The sequence below is a fragment of the Coffea arabica genome, chromosome 4c, assembly GCF_036785885.1.
Source record: "Coffea arabica cultivar ET-39 chromosome 4c, Coffea Arabica ET-39 HiFi, whole genome shotgun sequence".
Lineage (NCBI taxonomy): Eukaryota > Viridiplantae > Streptophyta > Magnoliopsida > Gentianales > Rubiaceae > Coffea > Coffea arabica.
The window spans coordinates 794,519-808,788 of record NC_092316.1 but is presented as its reverse complement, the minus strand read 5'-3'; the positions used below and the strand labels follow the sequence as shown (position 1 = coordinate 808,788).

The 14,270-nt window shown below is 40.6% G+C and overlaps 2 protein-coding genes across 3 annotated transcripts; both read right to left on the bottom strand.

Annotated features, from left to right (window-relative positions):
- Positions 1 to 2,589: 2,589 nt before the first annotated feature.
- LOC113739464 (uncharacterized) lies at positions 2,590 to 6,140 on the bottom strand. 2 transcript variants are annotated; one of them, XM_027266685.2, is made up of 5 exons: positions 5,990 to 6,140; positions 4,779 to 5,468; positions 3,935 to 4,171; positions 3,585 to 3,676; positions 2,590 to 3,412 (listed from the first exon to the last, which is right to left on the bottom strand). In XM_027266685.2, exons 2-5 carry the CDS (start codon positions 5,403 to 5,405, stop codon positions 2,803 to 2,805), a joined length of 1,566 nt encoding a protein of 521 aa, XP_027122486.2. In that variant the 5' UTR covers positions 5,406 to 5,468; positions 5,990 to 6,140; the 3' UTR covers positions 2,590 to 2,802. The 2 variants fall into 2 exon arrangements, with proteins under 2 accessions (XP_027122486.2, XP_027122487.2); XM_027266686.2 differs by lacking the exon at positions 5,990 to 6,140 and having other exon boundaries at positions 4,779 to 5,947.
- A 931-nt stretch (positions 6,141 to 7,071) lies between these two features.
- On the bottom strand, positions 7,072 to 13,860 carry LOC113740039 (ABC transporter B family member 19-like). The gene is made up of 9 exons (XM_027267527.2): positions 12,401 to 13,860; positions 12,077 to 12,131; positions 11,813 to 11,988; positions 11,331 to 11,495; positions 10,945 to 11,240; positions 10,468 to 10,784; positions 10,110 to 10,333; positions 8,076 to 9,992; positions 7,072 to 7,640 (listed from the first exon to the last, which is right to left on the bottom strand). Exons 1-9 carry the CDS (start codon positions 13,697 to 13,699, stop codon positions 7,293 to 7,295), a joined length of 4,797 nt encoding a protein of 1,598 aa, XP_027123328.2. The 5' UTR covers positions 13,700 to 13,860; the 3' UTR covers positions 7,072 to 7,292.
- Between the last annotated feature and the right edge of the window lie 410 nt (positions 13,861 to 14,270).

The following is a 14,270-nucleotide window of genomic DNA, read 5'->3' as shown; positions in this document are numbered from 1 at the left end:
TTTTTTGGTGCAAATCTGCATGACATGCTTATTGACTGATAGAGCCATAGACATTAATTGGGGAGATCTATAAGAATAAAGTAGATCAATCTTATGCTCGAGTCTGGAGACTGTTGAAAGTGCTGATACAATGCACTGAATGGGCTATTGTGTGGCAGAAGCTTTTGTCGGGATTACATTCCACTGGTTGCATTGTAGGAGTTGGAATACTCTCGAGAATAATATACAGGAGGTCCCCAGCCAGTGAAGCTGTTCTTTTGGGGATCAGGAGTCAGCTAAATCCAACCTCATGCTCGCGGAAAATGAATAAACACACGAAGCCTAAGAGAGTGACAGCTTAATCATGAAATGTTGGACTTGTGCAATAGCTCAGAGGTATGGGCTTCAGAATGAAGCTGACATACCAATGTAGGGGTCGACATTCAACACCAAAGAAACCCCTTCTTTCGTACAAATTTGCATGGGTTTAAGACCTCAAGCAACGCGAAGAAGAAAATGGTAATAAAAATGTGAACTCATAGGCTCACCTTATAATATCAGTAATATGGCGCTCTTACCTTCCTGGTTTTTTTTTTTTGTGGTACAAATCATAGGTATCCGCACCTATTTTGCGATATGCGAGAGTAGGATAGGGCCCTTTTCAGGGAAGGAAAACTCTTCCATTACTATTTTTCTATTTTTATGGATTTCAAACCCAATATTTCATGATTAAAGAATGCAAACTCCTTCCACTCCCACTTGCGCTCTTTCCTTCACGGTTCTCATCACGGACTTTCTCCTCCTCGTCTCAGTCACCATCCCATTAGTTCAAGCCGCCAATTCCAAAAATGCCTTGGCCTCTCCCTCTGTCCCGTTGCAACTTACAATGTGATAAAACGATGATATGTTGGATGTTTTGTGTTGAAGTAGCTCCAGTTCAAGAGTGATATGATCGCAAACTTCTGACGGATTTTTCAGGGACGTACTTCTCCACGATATGATGTCTAGTTAAATGACCACGGCAAGTGCTATCTTAACAGCCCCCAATGGCTTCCTTGAAATGTCTAATAGTAGTGCTTAATACGGTTGGCGCCTTGGTTGGAAACCCTACTTGTGCTGCTCCCTTGCTGCATGATCAGAGGAACTGAGAAACGATTACCAATACAGAAGAAGTTTCACATAAATGCTTTTCTGCACGTTCTTAATTCTTATTTGTGCTTGTTTTATTATGTCTAGGCAAGACGCTAACCAAACGTTTGATTGATCTTTGATCGCTGTTTGCCCCCCCAGTTTACGTAGTAGGGCTGTATTCCATAATGAAAATTTTGTCTGCCGCTACATGTTCATATATTGAGTGGAAATGAATCTGCTATTGATTTTTGATGGAATGATATCACGCACTATCAATGGACAGCATTTCCAGCAAGTTTTGTTTAGGTAACGTTTTATACCCAATGGAAAATTAAGAAAGTCCCTGCGAAGTGGGAACTTCAGTTTCAGCACAGGCTTTCATTTCTATCGTACTGCGAAGTGTGTATTCCTTCCTACGTGTTTCTGATTTTTGTTTTGCTCTGTTATGCGCCTTTTATTTGGTCATTCAAGGATCTCATGCTAAGTGCTTTGGTTAAGCTCTTATATTCAGCGGCGACTCTTAAGCTTACCAGATTTTCTGCTAATATTTTTAGCCAGAGATGCCGCGGCAGTCTCAGAACAATCATTCTCCGATGCATCTATTATGGGCTGCGGTTGGTGACCTGCCTTTGCTTCTGTAATGCTTGTAACGACTAACGAGGGCACTAAACACATCTGAAATATTAGCGTAGCAGATCGAGTAGACCGCAGGACCTCCAGCTCCTTGCATACAGTGAACTACTTGCTGCTTTATTGACTCCCTTTTTGGCAGCCAAACTCCAACAGTCCCCATACCAAAATCGCCGGGCAAAACTTCCATCCATGCATCACTGTACATTTGCTTGAAAAGGAAACCATTTGCTCTTTGATTGATTCTTGTCTAGTAGATTACACCAAAGCAGCAAGATCAACAACCTAGCCAACCAACGAAACACAATTCCCCAACCAACAATTGTCTTTGTCTACGTATTTCCTAGACAGCAATATATAATTCATAATTGCATCATGCACATACATATTCCCTCGGCATACAACTTTTCCTGCGGACTTCGGACCGCAGAGAAAACATTCTTGGTTCTACTGATCGTGTCATTTCCTTTAACCATTTTTGGTCCTTCTTTTAAAGGATTTGGTATTTTGTGCCAGAACTAGAGGAAAGATGTCGAGAGAGACGAAACGAACTATTCAAACGGCGATCGGGACAATTTTTTTTTTTTTTTTTTTTTTGATTTGCAGTTGGAGAGGAGAAAATCAAATACGGGTAGCCCAAGGTGGAGAAGCAGGGCACATGCCAAATTTCTGGGACCTTGATAGAAAATTTTGCATGTGCCCTGATCCTCCATCTTGGGCCACTCCTATATTAGGCCGTGCAACTCCAAAGCCAGCAGTTCAGCAGAAATGTTTTATTAGTAAAGGTCAGTTTTTAAACTTAGCTCACATTGTAGTGCATTGAAGCTATATCTACACACTACAACAATATTAAAGCACTTTCCTCCACTGACATTACCTTGTATGTACATAATTGTTGAAGGAAGAGTTTGCTGCCAGAGATGAATGGTCAATCATTGTGACCTTGAATAACTTATTCAGGTACATAAATAGTTGTGCTTGGCAATCAGATAGATCAAATAAGAGTTGATAGGGTGAAATTTAGTACATGTTCGACTTACTCTTCTTTCATCACTTAGGATCTTATCGGCTTTCCAGAGCTACTGCAGCTGAATCGACATGACGAAGCAAACAGGAATAAATTTTTTGCTTCAATCTATCAACAATTTCGCCCAACTCCTTTTTCTCTGAGTCTGCATCATTTCTTAGTTGATCCAGCCATTCGTTCGCATGCTTAAGCTGTGACAACGTGAGAGCAATCTGGTTACCAGGATCTGTTTGGTTTATAAGATAATCCTTTCCCTTTTTGTTCTGTTTACCCCCTTGGAAGCCTGAATCAAGTGCCTCTTCCAAGAACTTCAAGAACCAAGCTTGTGTTTCATTTAAAACAATCTCTCTTAGTTCCTTGATTTCCTTTGAACCATCTACATTTGCCCATTCGAGTTTATCGGTGCCAGTCAGATCTGTGGAAGACTTTGAAAGTTTCATCCTATCTCTACTAACTGAGGAAGATATCCTTTTGCCATATTTGTCTGTATTTTGCATGGATGAGTTGACGGTGAAATGATCTGGTGTATCCTTTGATGAGTTTGTGGCATTTGGATGTTTAATAAGCTGGTGGAGCGTAAAGAACATTGAAAGATAGAGATGGGGGTTCGTTGGTGAAGCGGATGAGCAAAGATCAGCAAAGATACTGGAAACACAGAATGCATTATGTTCCCAGAAAGTCTGAAGATGATCTTATGTAATTCTTAAATAAGCAAACATTTTAGGCCTTCTGTCTACTCAATTTACGTACTTAATGTCGAATTTATTTTTTTTTTTGCCAAAAGCAAAGAATAAAAGGAACAATTATCTGTAACTACCTGAGGCACTTGACCAGATTTGCTGCTGTGGAAGCTTCTTTCTGGGCTTCAGCTGCTACTGAAGAGGCCAAGTTTTTCCTCCGAAGCAATCCCTAGGTGTAAAAGTTGAAAATGAGAATTATATCAAGATGGTAAATTGGTACTATTTTAGCAATTTTTTATCTGTATGGATTATATGTTTTAGCAGCTATATCCTATTACGACTAAATGCCTTCTCTCTGTAGATAATTCGCATTTTAATGATAAAAACATCGGATGTTTGAGTTCATACGAGTAATCAAAACTATGAAAAAGGAGCAGCATATTGGGCTACTAGATAGGGTACTTGATGTGTGTGTGTATATATATACCTTGCCAGGCTTCAGCAGGTTTGCAGGTAGATTTGACCAACATATTCCCTCAGAAGATTGGTGTTTGTCTCGACTGTTAGGCAAGCAATTCGAGTCGATGTTTTCTTGTTTGCTGCTGGTGTGTTTGATAGCTGGATATTTAGAGGATGCAAAGGCCTCCTTGCCGTTTAATGTGTCAATGTCTGAGTTTGTAGTAAGTCCATCAGGGCGAGTTCGTGAAGGAGTCAGAGTTCGAGTCTGTAGGGCAAATTTCAACCATCAGTCTTGTCCAGATTAATGAGCATATGAAAGTGAATCCAAGGTTGAAGAAAATAGACCTTATTCTAACATACTGATTCTCGTTTTCTGTCAATTGTATCATTTTAATCACGGACGTTCAAAGTAGGACTGGTACAGACAAACTGCTAGATTGCAATTGTTCCCTCACGAAGTATGATCATTAAGGCATGAATTTCCTTGCTTCTTTCTCATCAAAGCAAAACTAGAATCCTACCGAGTAATGCAATTAATGTTTACTCTGTCATCCAGACAAAGCACCGGAACAGAGAACATACGCTACAAATTAGAAAAGCACGTTCATCACATGGTTATTTGGTGGTGATCAATTTCTTGTAAATCTATGCATTCTCAAAGCAGAAAATTTCTTATGAATTAAGACTGTCAAGGGAATTCCTAAATTTTGAGACAGTAAAAAGTCAGAAAATACACAGATGGTTCTAAGTTAGTGATGTCAAAAGAAATGAAATGCAAAGAACGATTGTACTTGTACCCCATTAGCTCTTGCTAAGTTGGATAAAAACAACTGAAGGGCAGTACACTATGTTGGTAAGGAAATTATTTATACCTGAACCTTGATCTCTGCTTGTTTCCCTTTCAAAAATCCATTCCTCTTTCCTGCTACAGCATTCTCACCGCCGGGGTCAGCTCCATTTGCTTTTCCATTTGGTGTCAAGACACCCTGCATATACCTTGAGGAGACAACAGCCTTGTCCTCTTTAATAATGATTTTCTTTCTTTGGCCATTTTCTTTTGCTTCTGGCGGTTCAACTGATACTGAACTATCTTCACCTTCCTGATCAACTTGAACGGGGCCTTCAGATGGCTCTAACACCTGCATCAAATCCTTGGGATTACCAATGAAAGGATGTCGGCCTGGAAGCGGTCTAACACCAACTAAGACGGGAACTGGAGTTCCAGCCTCCATCCTATCAACATAGAAGAACTGCCCAAGCTGCAGCTTGTTGTTTAAGATAAGTTCATTGTCATCTTTTGACAGAGATACATATGTTGAATGGGAAGAGTCGGAGACCTTTATGAAAAAGCCATGGCAAGGCCACAACTCTGATCCACTTAAGGCTGGGACAATGCTTATTACTTGTAAAAGGATAGACCTATATTCACCGCGAACCTTAACAGATGAGTTTATAGTCTGCAGAAGCTTAAGCAGCACTCCAGGTGTAAGGGATGCCATCTCTTTTTCCTTGTTCAAGGGGAAACTGAATTGGCTCGTGCAAATCAGCTTGAAACTCGAGACCTGTGATTAATAGGTGGTAAATCAGGTGATTTTGCTGGTCATGATCATTGAAGTATTGCTGCTGTCAAGTGTTGATCAAACTTATCAACTATGTAAGTACTAAAGGAGAGTAGCAACTAGATTCATTTTACTCTTGGTGGATGAAAAATAGGTCTCATCAAAGTGCTTGAAACATGAACTGGGGCTACATTGAGGTTGGTTTTTGTTTTTCTCTTGCTGGATACCCGATTTGAATTAGGATAAAAGGTTTTCCAGTAAGTCGATGGTTGCATTTCTTTGATTCATTGTCTTCGTTGTCCTAGTCTTTGATCAAGTTAAATGCACAGTAAAATCAACTCTAGGAGAACCAGAAAGCAACAAGTGTTAGCGGAGAAAGACGTTTTCTGTTTGGAAACAGTTTTCCTCCAAAAAAACAGACAGGCGATCTATATACTTCGCAAACCAAAAAAGAAATAAAACGACCCACAAAACTGATTATCAGGAGTTTTTGTTTAAAAGACGGAGGTAGGAGATATGCACACCTGAAAGAAGAGCACGAGAGCCAAGGATACAAAAAACACAAGAAGGATATAGAACCAAGCGTCAGCCTTTGAGGGAAGTGATAAAAGAGTTCAAAATGTTAAAAGGTCAGAGATTCCAAACGAGGTGGAAGCGGACAATGGAGTTAGCTTCATATTGCAGGCACGTAATCATCCAAACTTCACTTCCCTTGGCTTTGAAGAAAAGAGACAATCTTTCTCGAGAATAAATGTCCCGAGGACATCTTTCCTCAACTTTGAATGACTGCTTTGCCCCCACGTCTAAAGTAAGATGTTGAAGACGTCCTGGACGATGCTTAATGTGGCTAATATGGTAATGTCTGTCATGATACCATTCAATAAACCCATTATCACACACTCAGGCAGAGGGAATGGAGCCATTTGGAAAGGTAGTGGAATTGCAATATCTTAATCTTGTGTGAGATAAAAGTCAGGTCAGTTTGACCAAATCACGTAAATTTCCTGTGTTTCCCTGTTTGATTTATTTGTTTTGTTATTAGTCTTATTAGATTGTCAAAAACCATATTATTCTTGTTGGCCAATTACTCGAGGCCAAACATTGATTTATATATTAGAGAATCATTTGACTTCATTGTTTCACTTTTAAATGGAACAAAAAGTTTGACTTGTTACTCTGCTTTTCCGGTTTCGTAGTTGAAAAAACCTCACCTTTGAGTTCGACTTAAAAAAAAGCAAGATTCATTGGTGTCCAAACTTTATGGGCCATGTCATTTATGTTTTTGCCCTTCAAGTGCACAAGGCGGCACAATACAGTTTCCAGCCATACCAACTTGCCGCCACTTCTGAAGGAAACGAAAAGGAAAAGATCGGTGGTCTTTCTTGCTTCGGATTTTGCAATCTGATGCATTGAACTCCTCATCACCATCAAATTTTATTGCTTATTCTGCATAGTATAAGTGGGAGAGGGGAAGCAGGTGTTTGGGCGCGCAGTTGTTTCTACGAGACTGGGAAAAATAGAACATCAACTTGCCTTCGTGTGTTAGTTGACAAAACAGAGAAAGGTCTTGAATGGTGTAACTGCTCTCTACGGCCCACCTTGCCCCTGGTCGAGTAGAATTAGATTACTCTTCATAGCAATTTCAGATGAGAGGGTCGCATATCAAGTTGACAACTCTTACAGAGCTTTAGTACTTTTTGAGTTTGTGAGTTGTTTTAAACTCAACACTTCAACATTACTGTGTAAATGTTCCTTGCAATTTCACTGAAAAAACTGTTCTTTCTGCAATCAATATAGAATTTTGAAGCATGTTTCAGTTTTCACCGCTCATGAAAATGCTGTTGCTTCCAATTCTGCACGAACCAGGCTAGCGTAGACACCATCAAGGTGGGAAGCCATAAGTTTTTCATGGCTTCCATATTCTGCCACCGCACCATCCCTCACAACTGCAATTGCATCTGCTTCTCTGATTGTTGAAAGCCGATGAGCCACCACAATGGTGGTGGCTCTTTTAGCAATCTTCTTGAGTGCATCTTGGACATGTTTCTCTGATTCCAAGTCTAATGCACTGCTAGCTTCATCTAGTAAGAGCACTTTTGACTTCTTCAGTATAGCTCTGGCTATTGCGATCCTTTGCTTCTGGCCACCAGACAACTGTATCCCACTGTCTCCAACCTACAGCAGGACGAGAATTCACTCAGCTACACAAGTCAGTTGATAGAACAGCAATAGGATGCTTAAGATTTATTTTTCACTTTGCAGTTATTTTTCATTGAGTGTACTCGCAGAAATTATCTCAGCTGAATGAAGCGTAGTAAGGCAAATCATCCAAGTAAGTTGCTATTTGCACCAGCTCATTCCCCTAATATATTGTTTTTCACTGTTGAGGAACATTTGAATCTTTACCTGCTGTTAAAAGGAATTCTCTAATATCATTACAGAATGTTTTCTCATTAACTTGAATTTTTGGTCATGCATTTAGGCTAGATTATATCTCAATACATGTTCAACTCAAGAGATCGACTGCATCAGCTACCCAGAGTACTATTTTCGTCACTTTCTAAAGTGTTTCGGTTTAGTGTAAGAGAGGTCATATAATAGTAGACATACCTCTGTCTCGTAGCCTTCAGGAAGGCCACTGATGAATTTGTGAATGTAAGCTTCCTTGGCAGCATCTTCAATTTCGGCCCATGAAGCGTTAGGATTGCCAAATGCAATATTCTCTCTTATGCTTCCAGCAAATAAGGCAGGCTCTTGACCAACTAATGCCGTCTGCCTTCTCAACCATTTCAAGTCAAGCTCCCTAAGATTAACCCCTCCCATCAAAATCTTCCCCCGAATTGGATCATAAAACCTCTGGACCATCCATATTACTGTTGATTTTCCAGATCCACTTCCTCCAACCAAAGCAACCATTGTCCCACCTTTTATCTTCAGACCAAAATCTCTCAACACGATCACATCAGGCCTAGAAGGGTATGCAAATGTCACCATTCTGAACTCAACATCAAATGGCTTCAACATTTCTATCTTGCTGCCTTTCTGGCTTTCATCTTGTATTAATGGCCTACGACTTAGTATATTAAGAACAGCTGGAACTGCAGTTGGGGCCAAGTAAGTGTCCGGTGCAAGTCCTGCAAGTTGTCCTACTGAAAATGAACTCAAAACAAGTATCAGAAAAATCTTGTACACATCCCCGAAGTTGGTATAGCCTTCTTTCACAAGATAAGCACCAAAGAATAAAGTTAAGGTATAAGCTCCATACATAGCACCTTGAGAAAACCCAAGAGCTAAACCAAGAATTTGTGTTCTTTTGACTGATAATTTTTTCGGCTTAGACAAAGCTTGATCAAAAGATTGAACTATGCGTTCATGAGTTGAGAAAGTGGCCACTGTTCTGATATTGGACACAGCATCTGCAGCAATATTGCTAGCTTTGGCATAAGAACTATTATCTAGTTTTGGTCCAACATTAATTATCAAGCTGAAATAGCTTGCACCAAGAGTGAATGGTGTAAGAGCAGCGGCCAAGAGAGTCAATCTCCATTCAAGAAAAAATGAAAAACCGAGGCCAACTGCTGCAGAACTCAACCCCATTAACAGCACTGAAATCTTATCGCCCAAAATTGATCGGAAACTAACACAATCACTTGAGAGCCTTGACACAAGTATCCCAGTGGAATTCTCATTAATGTCAAACCAGCCAGGTTCTTGTTTTAGTATAGCTCTGAACAAGAAATCTCTGACTCTCTTTGTGAGTTTGGTACCAGCCCAACCACAGAGACCTTGTTGGCCTGTCATGAATCCTATACACCCAAAGCCAAGTCCAACCAGAATCAAGCAGAGCTTTCTAATTTCTCTTTTCAAATTTTTGGTGTTTGGATCAAAGTAGACATTAAGTGCTTGGCCAAGAACCAGGGGAAAGACTGATAGAATAGCACCTGCATGCATACCCAAAAGAAGCCCCAATAACAGTATCATGAGTTCTGGTTTCTGTAGATTCCATACCTCTGAAAGTTTATATTTCCTCAACTCGGATTGTTTATCTTCTGCCTCTTCAACTTGGCCCACATCTTGATTGGATTTCAAGTACTTTGATCTTGATATCTCATATACATTCTCTGCTTGTGAGGGATCCTGATTCAATTTGGTATGGAAACCAATTGCAATATCGGATTGTTGCAACGTTGGTTTTGAGACAGCTTCCAAAGCAAGCTTAACCAGGTTATAGTAGGATCCAGAATTTTCCATGAGTTCATGATGATTTCCAATCTCCACAACAGAACCTCTATCAAGCACAACTATGGCATCCGCATGTTTGATTGTTGCTAGCCTATGAGCAATGACAATGGTGGTTCTACCCATTGAAATTTTATCTATGGCTTTTTGAACCACTGTCTCAGATTCAGGATCTAGCGCACTTGTAGGCTCATCTAGGAGAAGGATCTTAGGGTCCTTGATCATTGCTCGAGCAAGGGCAATACGCTGCTTCTGACCACCAGACAGTAAGGTTCCCCGATCTCCTACCTGCCCATGAGGGTGGGATTAGAATCTGAAGAGGGCAAAATATATTGTTGTAGATGTAACATTTGCTCCTATATAAATTGGCCTAATTGGATATGTAAAAAAATCAAAACATTTTACCATGGTTTCATAGCCTTGTGGAAGTCCAGAGATGAAACTGTGAGCATTTGCAGCAATGCAGGCTTTAATTGCCTCTTTCTTGGTGGCATTCTCCTTTCCCATCATCACGTTTTCTAGTATGGTTGTTGAGAAAAGAACTGGTTCCTGACCAACCATACCAATCTGACTTCTCAACCATTTAACTTGTAATGTCCTCAAATCGTTACCATCAAGGGTAACAATACCTGTCAAATTACAGCAAAGTTACCAATTTTTTTCTGTACACCAAAACCAAGAACCTTCATTTGTGATCGCTTATCACTGAGTGTAAACCTTTTTCTTTGTTATAGAAAGAAACAAGTATTTATAACAGACCAACCTTGGGTAGGATCATAAAATCTCTCTATGAGAGCAAAAATTGTTGACTTGCCGCCTCCACTGGTACCAACTAATGCCGAAGTCTTTGAAGCTGGAATAACCAAGTTGAGAGACTGGAGAATCTGGATTGTAGGGCGAGAAGGGTAGGCAAAGGTAACACCCTTGAACTCTATCTTCCCTCGTGGGTTGGAAAGCCTCTTCCCCTCAGCACTATAGGGATCAATATCTGGAACTCTGTCTATAACTTCAAATACTCTGCTTGCTGCTACGGTTCCTTGTGCAAATTGAGCAAAATATGACAAGGACAAAGCCAAGCCCCTGCACAAATGGTTTATTTGTTTACAGGATTTAAATTCTGGTTAGACATGGTAAGGTAAACAAATGTGATTTTAAAGTTCTGGAGAAGTCAAGTTTACTAGTTTCCATAACAGCAGAATGCTTTCATTCTTTCATCAGAGAAAGAGAGAGAGGAGTCTACCTTCCCCCTACAGTAACGCCAAAGAAACATGCAATGGCTTCACCTCCCTTTATCTCTTTCCTTGCAACTAAGATTGATCCATACCAGAAAGCCAATGCCCATGTAGCATATGTGACCAAATAGATAACTCCAATCCCTGCTCCCTTGGCAAACCCAATCTTTATCCCTAATGGCACCGACTTATCAAGCACATCAACGTATTTTTCAGCTAAAAGATCCTCTGCTACAAATGAGAATACAGTTCTAATTGATGATATGGCTTGCTCTGCTATGCTGCCTGCTCTACGGTAAGAGTCCTTAAATACACCATCAAAGAAAAAGTCAGCAAAGAAAACTAAGCTTCTCAGAACTTATAGAATTGTCACCGGAAATTTTTTGTTCTTTACCTCTTCTTTTGCAGCTAAACCACCATATATTGCCTTATAGGCAATGCCACAGAACATAGTCAATGGTGTGACTGCAAAGATTGCCAGGGAAATCTTCCATGATCTTAAGAATCCAACAGTGTAACCACATATGAATGTGAAGATGTGATGCACAAAATGTGCCATCTGCATTAAACAAAAGAAATTAATTGAAACCAACCCTGGAAAACTTAATGCATGATATGGCTACTGTACAAGTATACTACCACACAAATGGTCACTGTCAGCTGATCCAGGAATGTTAAGGTCAGTATTTGAAATTCAACTCATTCATACCTACATTCACGTCGCTACATCTCTGAATATCTCAGTATGTGGCAAACCATCTAGAACTTAACTAATTCACCTCATTATGTTGCAACTCTCCTTAGATTGCTTTTATTGATGCAAATTGGTGTTAGTCAATGCAAGTCATTAGAACAATAACCTAAACCTATCGTCACCTTCTCTCCCATCACTTCCTGGATTTGTGCAACATCACTTGAAATTCCGTGCATAATGTCACTGGTACTGATATCAGTGTCAAAAAAGCCTATATCCTGTCGCAAAACTGCTCTTAGATACTGAGTTCTAATTCTGAGGGCAGATCGTTCCCCAACCATTCTCCAACAAGTAATTTCTACCATTAGAAAAAAAAATTGCATCAATAGCGAATACTATTGCAAATTGAAGCGTACAGAAAATGGAGAAGAAAGTATCTAGCCTACCCATATATGCTCCAACTACCACGACTGCAGCCAATCCAGTCATAAGCAAACAAATCTGAAATAAGAGAACATATTATCAGCCCATCGTTGCATTCTCATATTGATGTATGCTCACCTATGTATCTGGTGTTATGCATAATGCATAACAGCATAGTTGTATTGTATTTGCAGCTAGAATATTGACGGAGGAATGCCAAGTAAACTTGGTCATACAACATTTTTTCTTCTAACCAGTAATTAAAAATTGGCAACCTTACGTTAGAACAACATCCTACTTCTGAGTGCCCATCACATTACCAGATACTGTAGTGACAAAGCGCGTACCTTTTCCACATCCTTCGTCATCTTTTGTAAATCAGTTTTTGATTCCTTCGCAATTTTATTTACAAACCGTCCGAAAAGATAGGAATACCAAGGAAGAGATCCCCCATTTATCAAAGATCCCAAACAACCTAACAGCACAAGTAACAAATCAAATTTGGTTGAGTACTTGAACAAACCAAACAGTCCGACTGACTTGGGCGCCCCAACATCATCGTCATCAAAATCTTGTACATCGTATGCCAATTCCTGGTCAACATCATACCCACTGTGACTGTGAGTGCGGTACTGATGACTTGTAGCTTCATGAACTCGGTGATTTGGAGTCTTATGATCATTATTAAAAGAATACAAGTCATCATTGATGTTTTCCAGGGCATGCGCTGTATGATCGTAGTCCCCAAGACGATATGGCGCTGTAGCCAATGATGTCGTGTGATGATAATGACGATGATTCAGTCCATACTGACAGTTTAACTTCCGATGGCTTTGTGCATCGCCGCCATGAATATGGTGGGTGGTGTGACCAGGATTGCGAGGACCATGAGCACCGCTATACAGGTCATCTTCTGTTCCTTTGTGCTTATAAGCGTTTGATATTGATAACCAACTAGGGTTCTGGCGTTGGAGGTGACCTGGATCAGTCTCTAACAAGTTGATTTGATGATCTAAATCCTCCGGTGCATCATAATCAACTAAGCTCAGCTCGTCTTTGTCAGCCAAAGGCCCACTACTTGCAGCACTCCTTTTAGTAGCAGCTGACAAGTGACGATGAGCTCCATGCGGCATAGTTGGTTCACGGGGAGCAAACCTTCTTGCAGAGAACGCGTCTTCTCCATCTCTGGCAACATAGCTCTGTAGCTCAAGCCTTCCAGACGGTAATGCTTCATAATGTCCGGAAGAATGATCATAGTATGGATTGGTAAAGCTACGTAAACCAGCAGCAGCAGTAGTACGTGAAAGAAAATAGTCCTTTGCTGATCTCCTGAATATCCTACTGCCACTTGAATATCCTACTGGGCTCAGTGCAGCACTAAAATCGCGATTGTCACGCCATCCAGTAGGGTTGAACTGCCATGACAGCTCACCTTGCCATGACCTGTCATCATCAGCTGCAAAAGGGCTGGCTGGAGTGGGGTTTCGAGGCCTGCGTGAGCCAAAAGGAAAGTCGTACGAAGTGGAAACTGAAAATGAGGCGGATTGAGGTTGAGATCTCGCAGGGGTAGTGTGGTATTGCCGGTGAGAATTACGTGGGGTAGCAGGTGTTGAGTGCTCAATTTCGGAGGAGTATGCAATATCCATGAATGGAAGACTACTGTACAAGGCTACAAGCAGGAATAGAAGGTATGCAAATTTAAAATTTCACTATGCTACAAGTTGAGTACCACGCGAAGGTTTCTAGAATAGAATGAGGGTTGCTAATCCATCGTGACTGGATTTGCTCCTAGGAAAAGCTGTTACGCGTGTTTCTCGATGCAAATCCAAAGTTCTTTCACGTCACAAAGTTTGGTTGCATGTGAATGTGTAGCATTGGGGTTCAAAAGATGCTACTGGCTGATTGCTGGAAGCCGGCACCGTGCATTTGAAAAGTGAAAACTAGGATTGCCGGCATGACACTTCTGGTTGATTAATCTTTTTAGAGATCTTAAATAGTAGCTTTAATGAATAGTTTGTTGCTTCTTAAGTTACAACGGCTGGGGTACGTGTTGTTGCAGCTTGCTTGTCCCTGCCCTTGCAGTGCTAGCCCTGATCATCTTCTTCTTCTTCATTCGTTTATATATTGGCCATCGGCCATCATCATCCTCTCAATGGCGATACTCTTATGCCTGCCTACTGTGAGATTTTGAGAATGACTTTGCCCAGTAAGCATCTT